We start from the raw sequence: 17,552 nt of genomic DNA, 5'->3' as shown, positions 1-17,552 counted from the left end.
TAATACTGTTTGACCTTGTCAGTGATAGTTACCAATTTTTCCCCCTGTATAAAGCTTTGTTTCCATTTGGTCCACAGCTTGGGAGAGGGCTTTCAGGGTGGTTAAAAAGCTGCCTAGAGCTGCAGGGAGAGGCTCAGGCAGAATCCCTGACACCACAGGGATGCCAGTGGTCTCTCAGAGGCCACTGGGCTGCAGAGGCTCCTAGTCATGCTAGAAGGTGAACTTAGCTCAGTTTAGGGGCCAGCCAGCTTGCAGAGGTTAGTCAGGTGGTCATCCATCTTGATGAATTTCACCTCCTCATCTAGGAAGTGGCTCTATAAGAAGTCACCAAGACATGGGTGTCTGTATGGGCCGAATCCAGGGCATGCAGATCCAGTAGGGCCTGGTTCAGGTTCTTCTCCAGGACTATGATTTTACCACACTCATCCTGTGACATCTCTTACGTGTCCTGGAAGAAGGCATGGGCACTCTGCTGGCTTTGCATCTTCAAGAGACACTTGGTGCCCTCCACTTCTCAGCCAACTCATGGAAAAAGTGGCCCATGCCTTCCAGAGCCACATCTTCACATTTGAAATAGAAGCCCAGAAGAGAGGTAGGTGTGGGAGGCTCGCAAATGAAGGTTAACCAGGCGATTGACAGTGGCTTCCATCTCTGTGGAACAATTTTAACAAATCTTGGAGCTCATGGTTTATCAACAATAAGGAGCTAAGCTCAAAAAAAGGTATTGGCTGGTCCTGGAGGCAGAGGATGGCTGAGAAGATGGTTCCAAAGGTTGCAGCTGGAAAAGAGGTTAGAGCGTGGTTGGGGCTGGAAGAAGGGGTGTCCATGGGTCTGTTCTGTTCAAACATTGTTGAAACAAGAGATGGGTCCACAGGGCACATGGTCTGGTAGTACTGATTTTATTTCCCAAAGTTGAAGGATTGAACAGATCCTATTACATTTATGGTAAAAAGAGTTGTCTGAAATTGAGCTGAGTTTATTCTCATCACCTTTGTATTGTGTTGAATGAATTAACACCTTATATCCTGATCACTATTAGGAAATTTGCACTTAATATGAACCTGGAATAATAGCTAGCTGTAACTACTTTCTGGTACACATTGGCATTGTAATTAGGTTGGTATGTTTCTGATTCTGAATAATCTTACTACACCTGGCCAGGGGTGTGAACAGATGTTGACTGAATCTTTATTACTTAACATATTGAAGATTTGAAATTTGGTCTTAGTAGGTGGAATCATGCTTCTTTGATTGACTTAAGAGACCCATGGAGTTCTTGGTGTGATGTTGGATCTCCTTTAAACAGAGTCTTTACCATTTCTCTTTCTTAAAGGGAATCCTCCGTACCCCAGACACTATCCGTCGATTCCAAAGTGTCCCAGCCCAGCCAGGTCAAACTTCTCCTCTACTTCAATATTTTGGCATACTTTTGGACCAAGGCCAGCTAAACAAATATGAATCCTTAGAACTGTGTAGGCCTGTACTTCAGCAAGGACGGAAACAGCTTTTGGAGAAATGGTTAAAAGAAGATAAGGTATATTAACTTCAGTTAACATACTTTTGCTTTAATTTTCTTAAGTACCACGTTAGCAAGTTATAAACATCTAGGCTGCCCCAAAATATCTGTATCGTTAATGCTTGTAGGAATAGAATAAGAGCAGACATTGTATGAGATGCATAAACTTACTTTTATAACGTGGAGGTAGTATATCTTTGTTTAGTATTTTAAATGGAATCCAGAATGTGTGCTGGGTGGTTAGAACCACTAACCTGGAAGCAAATTGCTATCCTTTTGCTTCAGGAAAAGCTTAGTGTGAGACACTTCAGTATGTGTTCTTGTCAACATATGTAACATTCATTTGGATATAAGAATATATTCCTATCTCTCACATCCCACATTTAATATGCACAGTAGTTTCAATCATACAAATATATCTTCTTTGAGAAATTCCCAAGTATCATCATAATGATGGTATTTGCTACTAGTAACTATGTTTGGGTGTGAGAAGGAAACATGTTATATAAAATGTTGGACTATAGATATGTTAATAAGACAGCAGGGCTAATTAGCAGTGATAAAAATTCCCAGAAAGATTTCACAGTATGTAAATTAGCATTACATGGGAAAATATTTAACTCAGTTTCTTGAAATTTATTTAAATATGAACCTTTAAAAAATGTTAACCAGCTTTCTTTACTGCAGGATTTCTCTGTGCTTTTTATATTCATTCATACTTAACTGATTTCTTTTCACATAGAACATCTAATAGTATTTTGTTTTCTAGAGCACATTATGGACAATGTTGCTTACTTGAAGGCAATTAACGAGTTTGAACAATCCATCAGTGTTTTTATTCCTTTCATGCCAACATAAAAAAGCCTTTCTCGATAAAGTGGCAATATTGAATTGCCATTTCCTATGCTATTGTCAAGAATGAGGTGGTACTATTTAAAGCACTCTGAGTAGTGAATAATGTAATGTTGTTATACCTTTCAGTGTTAGTGTATGTTGGTAGTATTTTTACATGACTAATTCTAAGTCCTTGTTTCTTTTTTTTTTTAAATATATTTTATTGATTTTTTACAGAGAGGAAGGGAGAGGGATAGAGAGTGAGAAACATCAATGAGAGAGAAACATCCATCGATCAGCTGCCTCCTGCACACCCCCTAATGGTGGGGGTGTGCCTGCAACCAAGGTACATGCCCTTGACCGGAATCGAACCTGGGACCCTCAGTCTGCAGGCCGACGCTCTATCCACTGAGCCAAACCAGTCAGGGCTAAGTCCTTGTTTCTTAACCCAGCATCTGGCAGTCTTGCAGGATACTGGAGAATAGTACTTCAGAGTTGGGATGCTTGGATAGGAGCCTCTGCTGAAGAATAGTTAATAGCCACAATAGTGAGTATTTGAGGTCTTAATTGTTTAAGATAAGGGAGGATGGTGACAGCCAAGGCAACTGAGTTGACCTATATAACATTGTGAAAGCTTCCTGGATATTATTACTTTTTTTGAGAATGGTCATATGGGATCTATTTGTAGTAAAAGGGATACTGGTCAACTCTTCATTAATTAGCATGTTTAGTTAAGAGATATATACTTCAGTACAACTTCTTACTTCTCCGTACTGAAGATCAGTGATAAAGGCTATTCTCTGACATAGAGACTGACATTAAAAGTAGAAAATCAACTCTAATATGTAAAGCAAAACTCTTTTAGGGAAACTGCTTTCCAGACTGGGCAGCTGACTAAGGCAGGTTGAATGTATAGAGAAGGGAATCTAATTGTCTACCACCTAAAAATTCAAAATTTTTTATCTGTTTGACCTTGTGAAATTAGAGTGTCCTGCTTTATAACCATAAATCCAAAAGTCAAGAAGATAATGGAACTTAGATTCTTCAGACATACAAATTATACCCTAATTTTAATAATGGTCCTTATGGTAAGCCTCAACTGGTAACTTAGTATCAACTTTTTTCATTTGATAACATTACATTTAAAGTTACATTATTTTGAAAAAAAATTGGGGCCATGCGGGTCAGATATGTGAATATTCTTAATAGTACAAGGTTCTCCTTTTTAAGTATTTACATTTCTGATAAGGCATTTGGTAATATCTATATGTATGAAATCTTACTGGGCTTTTTGTCTTTAAGTAGCATGTGTGAAAATTCTACTGAGACATTGCTGTGAATACATAATCAAGAGTCTTTACCAACCACAACCCCTGAATACTTGTAATATATTCTGGGACAATTGAGTAACTAAATGTTATCATATTATTTATAGTGGAAGTAGTGTCAACTGCTCATTTATAAAACAACTTATGGATTACTAACCAATCTCTTTTTCCTTTGGACAGCTGGAATGTTCTGAAGAACTAGGTGACCTTGTGAAATCTGTGGACCCTACATTGGCACTTAGTGTGTACCTAAGGGCTAATGTCCCAAATAAAGTCATTCAGTGCTTTGCAGAAACTGGTCAAGTTCAGAAGATTGTTTTGTATGCTAAAAAAGTGAGTTTAATGAAACAAATTCTCAACAAAAAATTCATTAAAACATTAAAGAGAAATTAGCCTGTAGAAACTCTAAGTGACTTTAATAGTGAATTTCCTTAAATTTTTAGTTACTGGGAAAAGTATAAAAGCCCTATTTTAGTCCCACATATAGAATTACACTTATTAAAAAAATGGAGAGTTTCTCTTATACAGCTTACTAGAATTTAAGATGTCAGGGGCATGCTTAAACTGTTAGAACAAACTTTTTGAAATAGTCACTCATCAAAAATGAAGCCAATTATAAAAATTTACAGCTATTTAATCAAATGTTATCACTAAGGCATCTATTCGCCTAATATAAACCAAGGTCAAACTGAACACCTCAAATTAAAACTGAATTTGTACTTTCATCAGTAGTTCTATATTAGTAAGATTCTGTTGCAGAAAAAAAAACACCTTTAAATTATATAAAAAGGGAACTTTGTGGTGGGGTTTAAATTTATATCTATTTGTAGGTTGGATATACTCCAGACTGGATCTTTCTGCTGAGAAATGTCATGCGTATCAGTCCAGATCAGGGACAGCAGTTTGCTCAAATGTTGGTTCAGGATGAAGAACCTCTTGCTGATATCACACAGGTAAAGAAATGAAAATGTATTGGTAGAAGTTGATTTCAATAGAGAATGGGGGGATTTGAGTTTAAACAATTTGGAGAAGAATGGGTTAACCATTCAATTTCTAGAAATTAGAGCTTTGTCTTATCTACATAGACAAAAAAAGCAAGTTGCAGAAGAATGGACAGTATGGTACCATCTACATACAGTTTTTTGTTTTTCTTTTTAATCCTCACCAAAGGATATGCTTTCATTGATGAGAGAGGGGGGGCGGGGGGAGAGAGAAAAACATCAATGTGAGAAACACTGATTGGTTGCCTCCCATATGCACCCTGACTGGGGATCAAACCCACAACCCAGGCATGTTCCCTGACTGGGAATCAAACCTGTAACCCTTTTGGTGCTCAGGATGACGTTCCAACCAACTGAGCCACCTGGCCAGGGCTATATATACAGTTTAAAAACATAGAAAATGGACTTCTTGTTTAGAGATGTATATGTGAACATATGAAAAATGTATGGGAATAATAGTTGTTTTTACTAGAACTAAAAGTAACTCCAGAAGACAAAAATAGTTCTTATCTTTTTTAACCCTCACCTGAGGATATTTTTTCCATTGCTTTTCAGAGAAAGTGGAAGGAGCGGGGTGTGGGGAGAGAAACATTGATGTCTCAGAGACACATATACTGATTGCCTCCCACACTCGCCCCAACAGGCTGGGGAGCAAACCCGCAACCCAGGTACATGCCCTTGACCGGGAATCAAACCTGTGACTGACATTCTAACCACTAAACACACAGGCCAGAGCTTCCTTTTTTTAAAAATTGATTTGAGAGAGAGAGAGACAGAAACAGAGACATCGATTTGTTCGACTTACTATGCATTCATTGGCTGATTCATATATGTGCCCTGACCAGGGGTCAAACCCACAACCTTGGCGTATCAGGATAATGCTCTAACCAAATGAGCTACCTGGCCAGGGCCAAAAATTTATTTATTTTTATTTTTTAAAATATATGAGAGAGAAACATCAATGATGAGAATCATTGATTGTCCACCTCCTGCACAACCCCACTGGGGATCGAGCACACAACCCAGGCATGTGCCCCTGACCAGAATTGAACCAGGGACCCGGCTAGGGCCCAAAAATTTATTTTTAAATTATGAAGTTATGCTGTCCAAATAACATTATTTAAGTCTGGGGTTTGTTTGGTCTGGCAATTTTTTATATGTAAAACAAATGAGATAATGCTTAATTTCCTTTCATTTGCATATTATCAACAGTATCATAAAGCCATTTTTAAACATCTCAAACAATATTCTTTAAATATTTTTGCAGATTGTGGATGTCTTTATGGAATACAATCTAATTCAGCAGTGTACTGCATTCTTGCTTGATGCCCTGAAGAATAATCGCCCATCTGAAGGTCCTTTACAGACTAGGTTGCTTGAGATGAACCTTATGCACGCACCTCAGGTATATGCGTTCATACTTTTAAGGTGTTTTCAACACTGTTTTAGTAGTTACTCAGAACTTCTTGGATTGTTATTCGAAGCAACTGAGATGACTATTCTTCAAGAAAATTTAGTTAACATTCTTTTGTATTTTCTCTTCTTTATCAATTAGGTATTGGATTTTTATATGTAATCTGGATATAGAATTACTGATATAAATGTGCTTGTAAAATAAACTTATTCTGTTTGTGGTTTTATAGGTTGCAGATGCTATTCTAGGGAATCAGATGTTCACGCATTATGACCGGGCTCATATTGCTCAGCTGTGTGAAAAGGCTGGTCTGTTGCAACGTGCATTAGAACACTTCACTGATTTATATGATATTAAGCGTGCAGTTGTTCACACCCATCTTCTTAACCCTGAGGTATTTTATTTTCTTACCTAACAGGTGGTCTTAGATATGATTAAATGATGTACTGAAAATGTGTTTGTGGTTCTGAATGATAATAATTTCATATCACCATTAGATTCAGTTTTATTTCATTTATGTACTTGCTTATTTATTTATTTTGTCCTCTAGTGGTTAGTGAACTACTTTGGATCCTTATCCGTAGAAGACTCCCTAGAATGCCTCAGGGCCATGCTGTCTGCCAATATTCGCCAAAATCTGCAGATATGTGTTCAAGTGGCTTCTAAGTATCACGAACAACTGTCAACTCAGTCTCTGATTGAACTGTTTGAATCTTTCAAAAGTTTTGAAGGTAATTAGGAATTTCTGAGTGTGTTTTAATTAAGATAACCAAGAGGGATATTATTATGATCACAGGCTATTAGAAATTCTGTCTCTACAAGCTTAATTTTATGGGACAATTTTAAGTTTTATCATGCAATAAATGTCGAGCATCTTTTATGTCAGATTTGAGGGATATGCAGTGGACAAGATTGCTTGGATATTTTATAGGTGAAATAAAAGCAGAATTTTAAGATACAAATATATATAGTGGCTTTGTCATAATTGTGTAAGACAAAAATACTAGTGACTAGTGATCAGGTATAATAAATTTTCATGCTATGTTGTCTGACTCTTATAATGGCAAATGTTTCTAACCAAGGATATTTTGTGACTTGTCATTATACAGCAGGTTTGTGTAACTTCAGCACTTCAGACATTTTGGGCTGGATAGCTTGTTGGTGGGAGGGGTGTATGCAGGATTCTTAGCAACATCTCTGGCTTCTACTCACTAGGTGCCAGTGTGGTTCAGCGCCACCAGTTGTGACACAAAAATGTCTCCAGACATTGCCAAATGTCTCCTGGGAAGAAAATCACCCCCAGTTGAAAACCACTGCTGTACTGAGTACTAATGTAATCACTGTTGGGTGGCTCTTGGTTTCATTAGCCAAACTTCTGGTCCCAGTTACCTTTTCTTCCTCTTTTTGTAGTATTGCTCTAGACAGAAGGAATAAGATTTCTTCTAGTTTTCTGTTTCTGTATGTTAGCTATGCACTAAATTTTTACTATTTCATTCAGTACAGTAACCACTAGCCACATACGGCTATGTAAATTTGAAGTAATTAAAACTGAATATAATTAAAAATTTAGTTCTTTAGTCACACTAGCCACATTTCAAGTGCTTGATAGCCACATGTGGTTAGTGGCTACTGTATTGACAGCACTGCATTAAATTCTCTTCAAACTACTTTTGTATGTTTCCTATTAACTGCATATGGAAAAACATCTGCTATAAGGGTCTTCATTTAAAACTTATCATATGGAATATGATGTGATAATTAGTTTGGTATTAAGTAGCTGCCTCCTATTTCTCTATTAGAAAACATGGGGTTGAATTTTCTGTGGGGGTTTTTTTATATATTTTTTTTTTATTGATTTCAGAAAGGAAAGGGAGAGAGAGATAGAAACATCAATGATGAGAGAGAATCACTGGTGGGCTGCCTCCTGCACACCCCACACTGGGGATCAAGCCCACAGCCTGGGCATGTACCCTAACCAGAAATCGAGCCATTACCTCCTGGTTCATAGGTCGACGCTCAACCACTGAGCCACGCTGGCCAGGCTGAATTTTCTGGGTTTTTTTTTTTTTTTTTTTCAAGATTAAGGTGCAAATCCATTTATTGAACTAATTACTAGATTAATTAGTATTCTTATGGAGTTTTTTGAGCAACCAGTTTTTATTTGGGAGTATTGAGTATGTGTTTTTTATTTTTTGTAAAATTGAGGTATAATTGAAATAACATGTTTTTTAATTGCTTAAATATTATACAGTTCTGTTATTCTCAAAAGTGCACCTGTACTTAATTTCAATTATCTGTTTTTTAAGGTCTCTTTTATTTTCTGGGATCCATTGTTAACTTTAGTCAGGATCCAGATGTGCACTTTAAATATATTCAGGCAGCTTGCAAGACTGGGCAGATCAAAGAAGTAGAAAGAATCTGCCGAGAAAGCAACTGCTATGATCCTGAGCGAGTCAAGAATTTTCTCAAGGTAAGTGATTTTGAGTAATGCAGTTTCTGGTTGGGTTGAAGATCAGCAGTTCTGCAAGGGTTTGGTTAGTTAAAAAAAAAAAAAGTTCCCCTAAATGTAAAATTCTTAACATTCTGAAATTGTGTGCTGAATTATTTCTTCCAAATTTAATACTTGGTGGTTTCCTTTGAAATAGGGAAGGAAATTGGTAAGTAATACTTAGAATGACCCCATCTATTTAAAAGAAGGAAAAAAATTCACTACCTTAAAGAAATGTTATTTCTTTCACTTTGAAAGTTGTTTAGATGTTCAGTGTCATTTTAGAATTTCATTTAGTCTTCTTTTGAATATTAAAATCATTTTGCCTTCAGTGTCATTTTAAGGAGCTTCTACTGCATGCATAGCAGGTTTATTTCTGTCATCAAATTAGCCTGACTCTGGAAATTAAATATTAATCATGTATAATTCATAAATTGAGGGTAAGATTAAACAAAAATCCTCAGATTTGTGACACGGAATTTAGTTCTAGAGAAGTAAGAACTGCCTATGTTGAAGTGAAGAGTAATGGTTTAAAGATTCTTAGCTCTTTAAAATATACCTAAGGGCAGTTAATTTTGTTTAAAGTTTAACTTAACTTTACCTTTATTCTCATTCCTACTAGTTACTTTGACAGGAAAATAAAACTTTAATATTGTTAGTTGCCTCTAAAATTCAGGAAAACTATAGAACATTCAGTTCATCCCCCTAAACATTTATTTATATATATGAAATGACTCCAGAAACTGAATATAAAGTTCTTAAACATTTTTTTTGTCTTTTGGAAGAATTTTAGATCGAAACTAAAACCAAAATGCTTAATGAATAATTTAGTAGAAAAAATAGGCTTTTCCTACGCCTACACTGTCATCATTTTTAATCTACAGTTGTATTAGCTGATTGGGCTCTAGATTAAATACCCCCAAACCTTAGGGGTTTCAGTGTACTGAGATAGTCAAAGTGCTGAAGTAACCCTATATTATAGATGAAAAAATAAACTATCCCCAAAAAATATAGCTTTATAATTTAATGTCTTGACCATTATAAATAGTCTGAATGGCCTGGCTAGTATGATGTGTTTGAACTCAAGACTTTTTGTTGTCAAAAAAACTCCAAATAAGAAAGATTGATGCTTTATGCTTGGCTAGTGTACCCCTAACACTGGTTCAGTTCCTCATTTGATTGTCAGTACTGTTTCCTTTTTTAAAAATACTACCAGGTTCTTAAACTGATTTCTTTTTGTTTTCATTAAGCTCACAGCTTTTATGCTTTATTCGTAATTTCTTTAGCATTGGGTATTAATATTTGACTTCTGAAATATATATATATATATGTGTGTAAAGCAGGACTAAATTATTTTGTTCTTAAACTTCAAAAAACTTATCTGAATACTAGGATGGTGCAGCCTTAAGTTGCTTAGCCCATGAGATCTAATTAGACGAGGATTCCCATTCCACATTTGTGAATTGGGTGCAAGCCTGATAGAGTAGGGACATGGATGTGGATATTACAGGCCTTTGAACCAGTCAGACCTGGTTCAAATTCCATTTCTTTCTATCATTAACTATTATTTGTTCATTCAGTATATGTCTACCTGTTACCTCAAGCAAATTAACTCAGCCTTGGTTTCTTCAGCCACAAGTTGTTTTTCTCAACTACCTTCGTAGGCCATAGGTGTTCAGGTTATAACAGCTGTAAATAAGCTGTGTTGGTGGGCCTTGGAAATAAGGTGGTGCTAGCCTACATGTGAAATACAATAATTCAAGTTTTGTTTCTTTTTGGTTTTGAGTTATTCCTGACTCCTTGAAGGAATTCTAATTCCAGTCTGAGTTAGAGGTAAACCTGGTGTCTTATCTTTAAATAATCTGAGATAGGAACTCAATACTAAGATGCTACTATTGTATGTAGCCTTTCATCCCAGTAGTGAGAATGAACATACTAAAGCATTTTACTCCCTTTCCTTATTGACCAGTAGCATGGTAGCTGCAATGCTACATCTCACCATCACTGTTATAAAGCTTTGGAGGTACTAGCTATATGATCATTGACTGATGTTGTATGTAAACTCTGTGGTAATAAGAAAAATACTTCTCTGAATCTGATCTTGAACATTCCAATGCCAATTATATGCTAGCCACCAGAAATACAGAGATTGATAGAATATGGCTTCCCATGTACAGTAACCTTTTAGCAGGAAGAAATGATGACATTAGCATCATTTGGCTCATGGCCTAAGTTTTTGTGGAATTATAGATCTCCATAGAAAGCATGAAACTGTTCTCCAGATCCATGATCTGCTTCTTGCTACCTTTAATCTTCTTTCAATTTTCCTTTCCTGGTTTTGCTTGACCGACACTGACCTGCTTGCTATTTCTGGAACCCCCTAGGCCCTCTCCTGCCCCAGGGTCTTTGCTTGTACCCCTTTCCGCTTTTCTCTGACCTTCATGACCTAAGTCCTAACATTCTTTAAGATTTCTCATCAGATGTCATGAGAAAGGATGTCTCAGATGACCCTAGCCTATCCTCACCATCCCCATATTCTACTTTTTTTAAAATAACACTTAACAGTATTGTCTCTTCCCACTACAATGTAAGTCCTTTGAGGGAATGCTTACTTTGTTCCCTACTGTATCTCCAGTGCACAAGTACAGTGTCTGGTACCTGGGTACTCAGTAAATATTAGTTAAATGAATAACTTCATGTTTATGACAACCCCTGAATGTTTATATAATTTCAATTTTTATCTTAAAATCTTTGACCATAATAGCTTCAGGGTAAACTTTTAAATAATTTAAAATATTAATAGCATTACTTACATGTGCAAATTTAGGCAATCAAGAAAATATCCATTCTAGATTTTTGTCTACTCTTTCAATCTTAAGTTTTTTGCGGGGGGGGCGGCGGGGGGGATGTAGATACAGTATGTTTGTCTTTGCCAACAGAAATCTTAAACACGCATGAGAATAGAATACCTAAGTAATCTTAGATTACTTGCAAGTATGTTTTCTCCCTAAATGATAAAATAAAAGTACATAATATTTTATTTTTATATTAAACAGGATAAAGAAGATTAGTATGACCCACTAACTTTTTGATGTTTATTTAATAGGAAAAACTTGGCTTATTGAAATGTTTACATAGGTAGATCAAACACTCTTTCTAGAGATGATTATAGCAGCTGTTTAGTACAGTTTCCATGCTGCTAAATACTTGCTTTAGACCAGGGGCGGGGAACCTTTTTTCTGCCAAGGGCCATTTAAATATTTATAATATCATTCAAGGGCCATACAAAATTATCAACTTAAAATTAGCCCGCTATATTTGGTCGAACATTTAATTAACGCACCCCTAATGCCTTGGCAGGGCCAGATCAAATGATTTCTCAGGCCTTATATGGCCCAAGAGCTGGATGTTCCCCACCCCTGCTTTAGACTTTCCTTAATGTGTGAAAAATCTGCAGCTGACTTCCACTTCAGATTTACAGCCTTTCCTGTCTCCCCGTCCCTGCCCTCCACTGTGTAACCTGCTTCAGTGCCTGCAGCCTCCAGGCAGAGGCCAGGCAATGATTCAAGGCCACAGTTTGCTCTGGCATGTGGCACTATGAGAAACCCAGGGGTACAGGCCTATCATAAATCCAGACCCATGCATGCCTTTTTGATCTTTTATTCAGGATTTCTCATGACTCCCAGATTTAGTTTTGTGTTCTTTGAACACTTCATAGACTAATCTTCAAATTATTTATAATTGGGTGACTGATATGTTCTAAACTTAAGTACTATTTTGTTCTAACCTTGCAAATAATGTTGTTCTTAGTGGCTGTCATTGGGGAAAGTCCTATCCTGCTTAGTTCTACTTCCTTAGCAGATTTTTATAGACAGATAATATATTGAGCAATGTTTCACTGTGTGTAAATGAATTCCTGATGGAAACTGTTGTTTTTTGTGCTTTACCTTATGTCTGTGGAATGTAACAGGACATGTTTCAGGTAAATGCCCAATATAGGTCTTACCTCCTGTCTGTAACATCTATGTCAATCTATAAAGTAGGATTATAGCTTGGTATTTGTAATGATAAAAGCAGTAGGCAATTTAAAGATGTCTTTCTTTACGTGCTTTCTTTTTCTTAACTTTTTTCTTATATTTAAAGATGTCTTTCTTTACGTGCTTTCTTTTTCTTTTTTCTTACTATAGCAACATGTGGTGTGTTTAATTCATGGCTGTCACCATCATGCTGCTCCTTGTAGGCTTTATTGTAACAGAATGTTAGAGGCTGGCCATATAGAATGGAATTAGGGAGGAGTGAAAATCAGTCATTAGTTTGAAACAAGTACAAGCCACTTATGTCATCATTTTGACAATTTGACTATTGGTCTTAAATAACTCAATTCTATTTTATTAATCATTAATGAAAGTCCTGCTGTGATGATTTTATATCCCGAATGCCAGTAGTGGCTCACTAATCTTAATTTGTTACTTTTTTGGTCAAGGGTGTGTGTGGGAAGGACCTGGTATTTTGCTATGGATCTAAGTATTGATTAATAGAAAATTACTGAAAATGGTGTGCTCTCTCCAGCAATTGGGGATTTCTTTTAAGAGAACAGCCAAGTTTATATGATCCTCTCCCACCAGTATAAAACAGAGGTTGTCATATTTTACATAGATTTGATATCTCACAGAAGGAGAAAATTAAGGTTTTTTTTCATTCTTTTTCCCCCCCAGGAAGCGAAGCTAACAGATCAATTACCACTCATCATTGTGTGTGATCGATTTGACTTTGTCCATGATTTGGTGCTGTACTTATATAGAAATAATCTTCAAAAGTATATAGAGATATATGTACAAAAGGTAAGTAATACTTAGATTACTTAAAAATTAAATCTTATTGTAGATTTTATATTTCACTCTGGAAATCTTCACCCTTTTGAAACTGTGGTCTGCTACAGTGGCTCTTCTAATGTTTTCCTGCCCAAATCCTTCTTTGATTAAAATTTTACATGCATGCCAAGTATATAAAACATCAGAAGTGCTGTAGTTGAAAAAGTTGGATGGCCAATGCCCTACGTACTTGGTAGCACCTGAAGTATCTGTGTAGAGGCCATAGACTCCAAAGCACAGTTTTAAAACCATCTTAAATATAGATATAAAAAACTGTACCTTCTAACTCTAAAAACAGACAGACAGTTTTGCTATAGTGGACTTAATGTGTGAAAAATTCTGTGACTTTTAGCATTTTTGGACTTATTTATCCTTTGGAGTAATGCTGAGATAATTAATTAACAAGCCAGACTTCCTGCTAAATTCCTTGGTCTAGTTGCAAAGTTAGACTCTGTTTATAACTGAGCTTAAAAGAGGGGGAAATGTTTATTTTTTAAAGCTCATTTTTGTTTATCATATTAAATAGACATTCTTCAAATTTTTTTAACCCTTAGGTGAATCCAAGTCGACTTCCTGTGGTTATTGGAGGATTACTTGATGTTGATTGCTCTGAAGATGTCATTAAAAACTTGATTCTTGTTGTAAGAGGTCAATTTTCTACTGATGAGCTTGTTGCTGAGGTTGAAAAAAGAAACAGGTGTAGTACCATTTAACCTCCATAACTGGGATAAATAAGTCTCTCTCAGCATGGTAACGGATAAAAATGTAACCTGTCAGTTGTTGAAAAGCTACTCAGAAATAAATGGACCATGATTCCCTGGAAACACCCGATTTAGAAGTGATCGGCTAACTGTAGCGTTGATTTAAAGAAAAGCTGTTTTCTGAAATGTTACAGCTATCATACAAAAAATCTGTTAACCTGGCTAATCACTTGTTTTGCATATTTATAATTAGAGCTACATGGGTTGACTTTGTATATGCTTTTAATGTCAACTATGTGAAAAGCCTCTTTTTAGTTAGGTGTGACACCCTGTATTTGCTAACTAGTTCTTAAATAAATTATTCTCAAGAATAATGAGAAGAGAGTTTCCTATTAACTCTGGGTTAAATTGTGTGTTTTTTTATTTGAATCTTTTTAAAAAAAAATATATTTTATTGATTTTTTACAGAGAGGAAGGGAGAGGGATAGAGAGCTAGAAGCATCGATGAGAGAGAAACATCTATCAGCTGCCTCCTGCACACTCCCTACTGGGTATGTGCCCGCAACCAAGGTACATGCCCTTGACCGGAATCGAACCTGGGACCCTTGAGTCTGCAGGCCGACGCTCTATCCACTGAGCCAAACCGGTTAGGGCTTTATTTGAATCTTAATATTCAAAGGAGAACATGGTAATGTAAGTATTTACCTGAATTTGATAGCCAAAATAATGGCCTACTGCTCTTTCTCTGGGTGCTTTCAATATTTGAATCATTGAAACATAAACTATAGCTTAGTGAAACCATGACCTCTGGTGGAGTGATCATACAACTGCTAGAATTATTAAGCCCAGAGCTCCTAAAGATACTACATTTTGTTCCCAGTGTGTATTTAGGATGCTGCCTCCTCTGGCTGTAGGTAATGTATGTTAATTGTGTTAAAATTGAAAGAAACCTCAGATAATCTGGCCTATTTTCTCATACCACGTCCCAGCCCACTCCTGAACAAAATTTATCCAAAGTCTAGATATTTTGTCCAGTATAAAAAAGAACAGTTTACGAATCTATAATCTCTTCTTTCTATATCCTATCTATATATATAACAGGTAGGTCTGGGAAAGTATACAGATAGTCTTATATACTTTCTGTGTAATCTTGGGCAAATCATTTAACCACATTCTGAGTCTTATTTCCCAATTTATAATAGGGTTGTTGAGAATACAAAATAATGTATGGGAAAGCACATTATTTAAATAGTTAGCATGCTAAGAGTTTGTTATTTATAATACAATATGTGTACATGTGTTATTTTTTGGTTTGTTTTTATTAGGTTGAAACTGCTTCTGCCTTGGCTAGAGGCCAGGATTCATGAGGGCTGTGAGGAGCCTGCTACTCACAATGCGTTAGCCAAAATCTACATAGATAGTAATAACAACCCAGAGAGATTTCTTCGTGAAAATCCTTATTATGACAGTCGTGTTGTTGGAAAATATTGTGAGAAGAGAGATCCACATCTGGCCTGTGTTGCTTATGAGCGTGGCCAGTGTGATCTGGAACTTATTAATGTGAGTACTGCTAGCTGAATGTATAGAAGGAAGGCTGCATTTTATGTATTTATTTATTTTCTTTAACAAGGTAGTTTTATTAAGAAGGCTGCATTAAAAAATCCAATATAATAAAACCCTAATACGCAAATTGACTGAATGGCACAACGACTGGTCGCTGTGACACGCACTGACCATCAGAGGGCAGAGACTCAACACAGAAGCTTCCCCCTGGTGGTCAGTGTGCTCCCACAGGGGGAGCGCCACTCAGCTAGAAGCCGGGCTCACAGCTCGGGTGCAGTGGCGGTGGCTGGAGCCTCTCCCGCCTGGAGGCAGGCAGTAAGGAGCGAGGGGTCCTGGACTGCAAGAGCCCTGGACTGTGAGAAAGATGTCTGAGTGCTGGGTTAGGCCTGATCCCTGGGGGATCGGGCCATAGCCAGCAGGTGGACATCCCCTGAGGGTTCCCAGACTGCAATAAGGTGCAGGCCAGGCTGAGGGACCCCCCTACCTCCCAGTGCACGAATGTTGTGCACCAGGCCTCTAATGTATTATATAATGTTAGGTTAGTGAATTTTGAGAGTTTCAGAGTAGTTTTAGTTAAGACAGAGCATTTTTGGAAGACGTGATTTTAAAAATTTTTGTTTGCCAATAATTGTGAATTTAAAGTGGCCAAGATGGTAGATCAAATGTGTTTTCACTTATTAACATTTTAACTGCACTAGTTTTATCACTTCTGTTCTTATACATTCTCATACACATACACATACACAGATGCATACATCTCCCCCCCACCCCTTGGTTAAAAAATTTTTAAATCTCTATTATTGAAAGTGTTACAGATGTCCCCCATTTTCCCCCCATTACTCCCTCTCCATCTGGTTTTCATACCACTCCAGGCATTCACCGCACCATTGTTTGTGTCCATGGTTTATGCACATGCATACATCTTTTAAACATACGATAAAGTTGCATGCATTGTGGCCTTGTACCTCTGCAGTGTATTTCCTAAGAATAAGGATGTTCTCTTTCATAAACACATTATAGAAACCAACTTCAGTCAACTTGATTGACAGAATATTTCTTAATTTATGCCAGTTTTGTCAATTGACCGAATAATGTTTCTTACAACAGTTTTTCCTTCCAGTCTAGGATTACATACTGCATATAGTTGTCATATCTCTTTAGTCTCTTTTAATATGAGACAATTCTTCAGCCTTTCTTTGTAAAAGTAGTCTTTTTTTTCTACTGTAATTTTTTTACTGCAGTGAAATTTACATAATGTTAATCATTTGAAAGTGAAAAATTCAGTGGCAATTTGTACATTCACAGTGTAAGAGAATCTTATTCATTTTGAGTTTCTCTGATGGCTCCCTGTGATTAGCTTTAGATTGTATATTTTGCATCCAGAATATTGCTTAAGTGATCTTTGTCTTTCTCATGCTATTATATGCAGAAGCACCTGGCATTCTTTTGTCCTTCGTTGGTGGAGGCACTTTTTATTGTTGTCAATTTCTTTACTGTATAATTATTATATTTCCCCTTGCAGATCTTAAGAAGTCAGCAAGGAAACACTTAAAACCATGCAAATGTTGTGTGCCCCCTCTTCTATGCCAATTTAGAATCTATTGATTCTTCTTAAACCATTCTTAATTTGTTGGTTGCAAAAGGACAATTTTCCAAGTCTAGCACATTCTCCACATTTAGTCAGCACTCATATTTTCATGTACTCATGAATCCCTGTCTGATTCAATAGGTTATAATCCACCACTATTGTTTTGATGCTCAAAATGTCCCAGTTTTGGCTGATAAAAATCTCTGCAGCCTGCCTTCTGGGGCTTTGTCTTATGGTCTCATCATTCT

General features: G+C 36.6%; 1 protein-coding gene across 4 annotated transcripts in view; it reads left to right on the top strand.

The window, feature by feature from the left end:
* The window catches only part of CLTC (clathrin, heavy chain (Hc)), a 61,119-nt gene that overhangs the window by 27,193 nt on the left and 16,374 nt on the right, over nt 1-17,552 (top strand). For all 4 annotated transcript variants that reach the window (XM_005858578.2, XM_005858575.2, XM_005858576.2 and 1 more), the window contains 10 exons: nt 1,334-1,534; nt 3,859-4,011; nt 4,509-4,631; nt 5,947-6,084; nt 6,323-6,487; nt 6,644-6,824; nt 8,400-8,563; nt 13,297-13,422; nt 14,007-14,149; nt 15,479-15,713. In XM_005858578.2, coding sequence (XP_005858640.1) covers nt 1,334-1,534; nt 3,859-4,011; nt 4,509-4,631; nt 5,947-6,084; nt 6,323-6,487; nt 6,644-6,824; nt 8,400-8,563; nt 13,297-13,422; nt 14,007-14,149; nt 15,479-15,713 — 1,629 coding nt within the window. The remainder of the gene's footprint in view (nt 1-1,333; nt 1,535-3,858; nt 4,012-4,508; nt 4,632-5,946; nt 6,085-6,322; nt 6,488-6,643; nt 6,825-8,399; nt 8,564-13,296; nt 13,423-14,006; nt 14,150-15,478; nt 15,714-17,552) is intronic.

The sequence above is a fragment of the Myotis brandtii genome, unplaced genomic scaffold (genome assembly GCF_000412655.1).
Source record: "Myotis brandtii unplaced genomic scaffold, ASM41265v1 scaffold120, whole genome shotgun sequence".
NCBI classification, from domain to species: Eukaryota; Metazoa; Chordata; class Mammalia; order Chiroptera; family Vespertilionidae; genus Myotis; species Myotis brandtii.
Note: the sequence above shows the minus strand (reverse complement) of the source record. Positions and strands in the feature narration are given on the sequence as shown.